The following is a 3,699-nucleotide window of genomic DNA, read 5'->3' as shown; positions in this document are numbered from 1 at the left end:
AGTGTGGGACACCAATGCATCGAGGCAGTCTAAACAAAACAAAAAAATTAAACATCTCTATTCTGCCTCTTTAGCACATAACAGACTGCAAATAAAAATGTGTGTATGTATGTATATGTGTGCGTATATATATATATATATATATATATATATATATATATATATATATATATATACACACACATATACATATATACATACACACATTTTTATTTGTATATACATTTTTATTACATATAATAACTTATTTAAATGCAACTTTCTCTCAAGTAAAAAAAAATAGTAAGCATGGACCTTTCATACTATTTCACAGTGCTTCTCAAGTTAAAACACCCGACTGTGTACAATTAAACAGAACAGACAGTTCTTTAATGTGCTTTATTAAGGGTATGGGTTTCCTGCATTTTCTCTAACAACACAGAGCAACAACACAACTCCTGCACGACTCCAAACACCACATTAAAGTGCTTTTTTTTCTAGTAGAATAATATACTGAACCACATATGTACTGGATTAGGCCACGTGTATTACAGAGGCTGATTATCTGAACAAGAAAAAACTCACTCAAATGAGAATCACTTGAATGGGCTACACAAAATAAATGCATTTGAAAATGATCTGCATTTACTGGAAAATGCCAACTAAAGGCACCACTGGGTATAAAATAAATAAAATTAGAAATACACATTAAATTTGGTCAGGAGGAAAAAAAAAGGTATATTAAATAATACTTTTTTGTTCAGTTTTGTCCATTATAGTAACACAATCACTGCTCTTTCAGCATCAAGGAGAACACCTGGCTGAATTTTTTTGTTTGTTTTTTTTAGTTCTGTCCATCAAAAGTCTTTCAGTTTTCTCTATCACACCAACAACTGCAGACAGGCTGGGCCCACACAGACAATGCACTCTCAGCACCAGAGAAGGCACCTAGCAGTGAAGCACAAGAAGAGAGCACTGTCATAAAATCTTGCACCACATCGGCTCAGTGCTCACAATATACTAATTTATATCTTAGACAATGTTTACCTTACCTTAGATGTTCCTCTTGGCTTTATACTTTTTGCTTGAGCGTGCAGCTTCTAATAAGGCCTTCTGCTTAAGTGCAAAGCTGTAGAATTCCTTACAACTGTATTCAAAGTTGGTCTTGACTTGAATTTCACTCTTGATAAGCTCCACAGAGCAACGGTTCCTCTGGTCAGTCCATGCTGCAGTTACAAGGGAAAACACTCTCTCTACAGAAGCATTGGTGATGGGAATGCTGAAGAGAAAGGATGCAACAGCAGTCAGATTTGGTGTTTTTGTGCTTTTAAGCAAAAGTGCCCACTTCTCCACGACAGGAGCTTTTCTCTCCACAATTTCCTGCTGGCGTGGCAGAGTCACGCAGTACTCCTCATAGAGTTCATCCATATCCAGTTTCGACCCTATCTGTAGGACCTCCACGGCATCACTGAGCTGGGAGAATGTAAAGCTGCTCTTCAGTGCCAAGCATCTAACATTCTTCTGGTAGTTGTTGTCTGTGAAGTCGTACCATTTTTCCAGGTAGTTGAGTGCCGTCTTGTAGAAGTTGGAAAAATCATGTTTGATTGTTGCTGCTTTTTGGTCTGGAAACTGTTGGAGAATAGCACTGGTCTCCATTCCAAAGAAACAATCAATTTGTCGCTGTTGGAGCTTTGTCTTGAGAGTGAGCATTATGTCATACAGCTCACAGACGGTCCCATCCTGTCCCTCCAACAGCAGCACAACATCATGGAAGATCTTCAGTATGTTATTGAGGAAAGCCAGGTAGGCCTGTAGCTCAAGGGGTTGCCCCTCACCATCCTGATCTGTTTTTAACAGCTTCCACAGTGCTTTTGGGCACTGATTCTCTCCAAGTGACAAGAAATAGCTCTTGATAGCTGCCCAGCTGTCATGTAGCCTCTGGACAGCAGGCCACAGACTTAACCATCTTGTGGGTACATGTCTTCGTACAACATGATAATCTTCTTCCACAAAGGCAAACACTTCTTTCAATTCCTCTGTGCGCTGTGCAGACACTGAAAAGTGACTGAATATTTTGTTCACTACAGAGTCAATGTCAACATTCAGCATGTCTCCAGCATGCTTTGCACAGTTGTGTACTATGTGGGCCACACAGTTTGCTTTGATGATGCCACTGTTGTCTGCCTTTAGCTTTTGGAAAACAGAATTGTTTTTCCCGTAGTTTACACTAGCATTATCAGCAGTGTAAGCTGAAATCATGTCCAGTTGCAGGCCATTTTCCTCTAGCTTGCTTGTAATCTGGCAGTGTATGGTAGCAGCTGACTCATGGCTATCTTCATAAAAGTCAAGGATCTTGCTTTTCAAACCCAGCTTTGGTGTCCAATATCTCAAAGACAGTGGGAAGAGTTTTGTGGTGCCATGATTAGATGCATCTGAAGCCACTGAAAAAAATGGCGTGTGGGCTTTTTTATCACCTGTGAGTTCTTGAACCACAGGCGTTTTTAATTCTCTTAAACAACTCTCCACAGAGGCAGGTGCAAGCACATCTGTAACTAAGGATGCTGCCTTTGTACGACCACATGACATTTTCTTTGCAATCTCAGAGTCTGGAAAGATGGCCGATGTTAGCTTATTACCACAGTCTTCTGACCTGTATGACAGGGAGTGTTTCACAGTGTGGTAAACGCTAGTTAGTTCAGCTGCTGTTACTTTATCTACGTTTGAATCTTGTTTGGGTTTTAGCAGGAACGTATGCATGGACTGGGAAACCTCCTTCTGAGCAACACGCTTTTTGTGAGTCTCGCACTGTCTGTGTCGTTTCACGTCGTATTCACCTCCGTGTGAAACGGAAAAATGACTCAAGCAAACTTCACACAAAACTTTACCAGACTCGCCTTGCACTGGTTTCACCCAGGGGTAGATAGTTTCCCAGTCTTTGTTGTAGCTGCATTTTCGCTTTTTAGCTGTGCGCGTCGCGCTTACCTCCCTTTCCTCCATCTCGTGCTGCACGCCGGCGCTGTTCTAACCTGATTTGCATTGGTTTGTGTTGGTGGGCGTGCCCTTAACCCGCGTCCGCGTTCCCGTTTGATTGACATGATGAAACAGCCCGCCCCCGGCGCCCCGCCCCCTGCTGACAGCCTTCACTGCTTTCCCCACACATGCCAGATTACAAAACACGCATTTTAAAACTGGAGTCTGATTGTCACTAATGCGGGACAGCGTCTCAATTTGCGGGACGCATGAAAAGTAATGAAATTGCGTGACTGTCCCGCACAAAGCGGGACATCTGGTCACCCTAGACACAAGTGTGATTATCACTATAAAGAAATATGTTTGAATATGTTTTATATTCTAGATTCTTCAAAGTTGCACCTCTTGCTTTGATATCAGGTAAATGTAGAGTCATCTGGAATTCAGAATTTCATTTAACAGCTGTGCTGAACTCCTCAAGAGGTAATTACTTGAATTTATCAAGTTAAAGAGGTGAAGAGGTAGAGTTAAAGGTATACAGTGAATATCTTTATTTGAGTAATGTTCTTATACATATTACGAGAAGCAATACTTAAAAATGAAGGTCAATAAATTCGGAAAAAAGAAGAATTTCAACTTTCAAAGTATTCTCAAGTGCAGTCCTAGAGAAGGCCATCAAAATAAATCGTTATGATGGTGAAACTGGCACTCATCAGGACCATGAGAAGAACCAAGATCTACTCAGCTAAG

The 3,699-nt window shown here is 40.9% G+C and overlaps 1 protein-coding gene across 1 annotated transcript; it reads right to left on the bottom strand.

Moving 5' to 3' along the window:
* Positions 1-363: 363 nt before the first annotated feature.
* On the bottom strand, positions 364-3,285 carry LOC111193941 (uncharacterized). The gene is made up of 2 exons (XM_049470591.1): positions 1,032-3,285; positions 364-927 (listed from the first exon to the last, which is right to left on the bottom strand). Exon 1 carries the CDS (start codon positions 2,974-2,976, stop codon positions 1,033-1,035), a length of 1,944 nt encoding a protein of 647 aa, XP_049326548.1. The 5' UTR covers positions 2,977-3,285; the 3' UTR covers positions 364-927; position 1,032.
* Positions 3,286-3,699: the final 414 nt, after the last annotated feature.

This window comes from Astyanax mexicanus, chromosome 22 (genome assembly GCF_023375975.1).
Source record: "Astyanax mexicanus isolate ESR-SI-001 chromosome 22, AstMex3_surface, whole genome shotgun sequence".
Lineage (NCBI taxonomy): Eukaryota > Metazoa > Chordata > Actinopteri > Characiformes > Acestrorhamphidae > Astyanax > Astyanax mexicanus.
The sequence above is the reverse complement of the archived record's forward strand: the minus strand, read 5'-3'. Positions and strand labels throughout refer to the sequence as shown.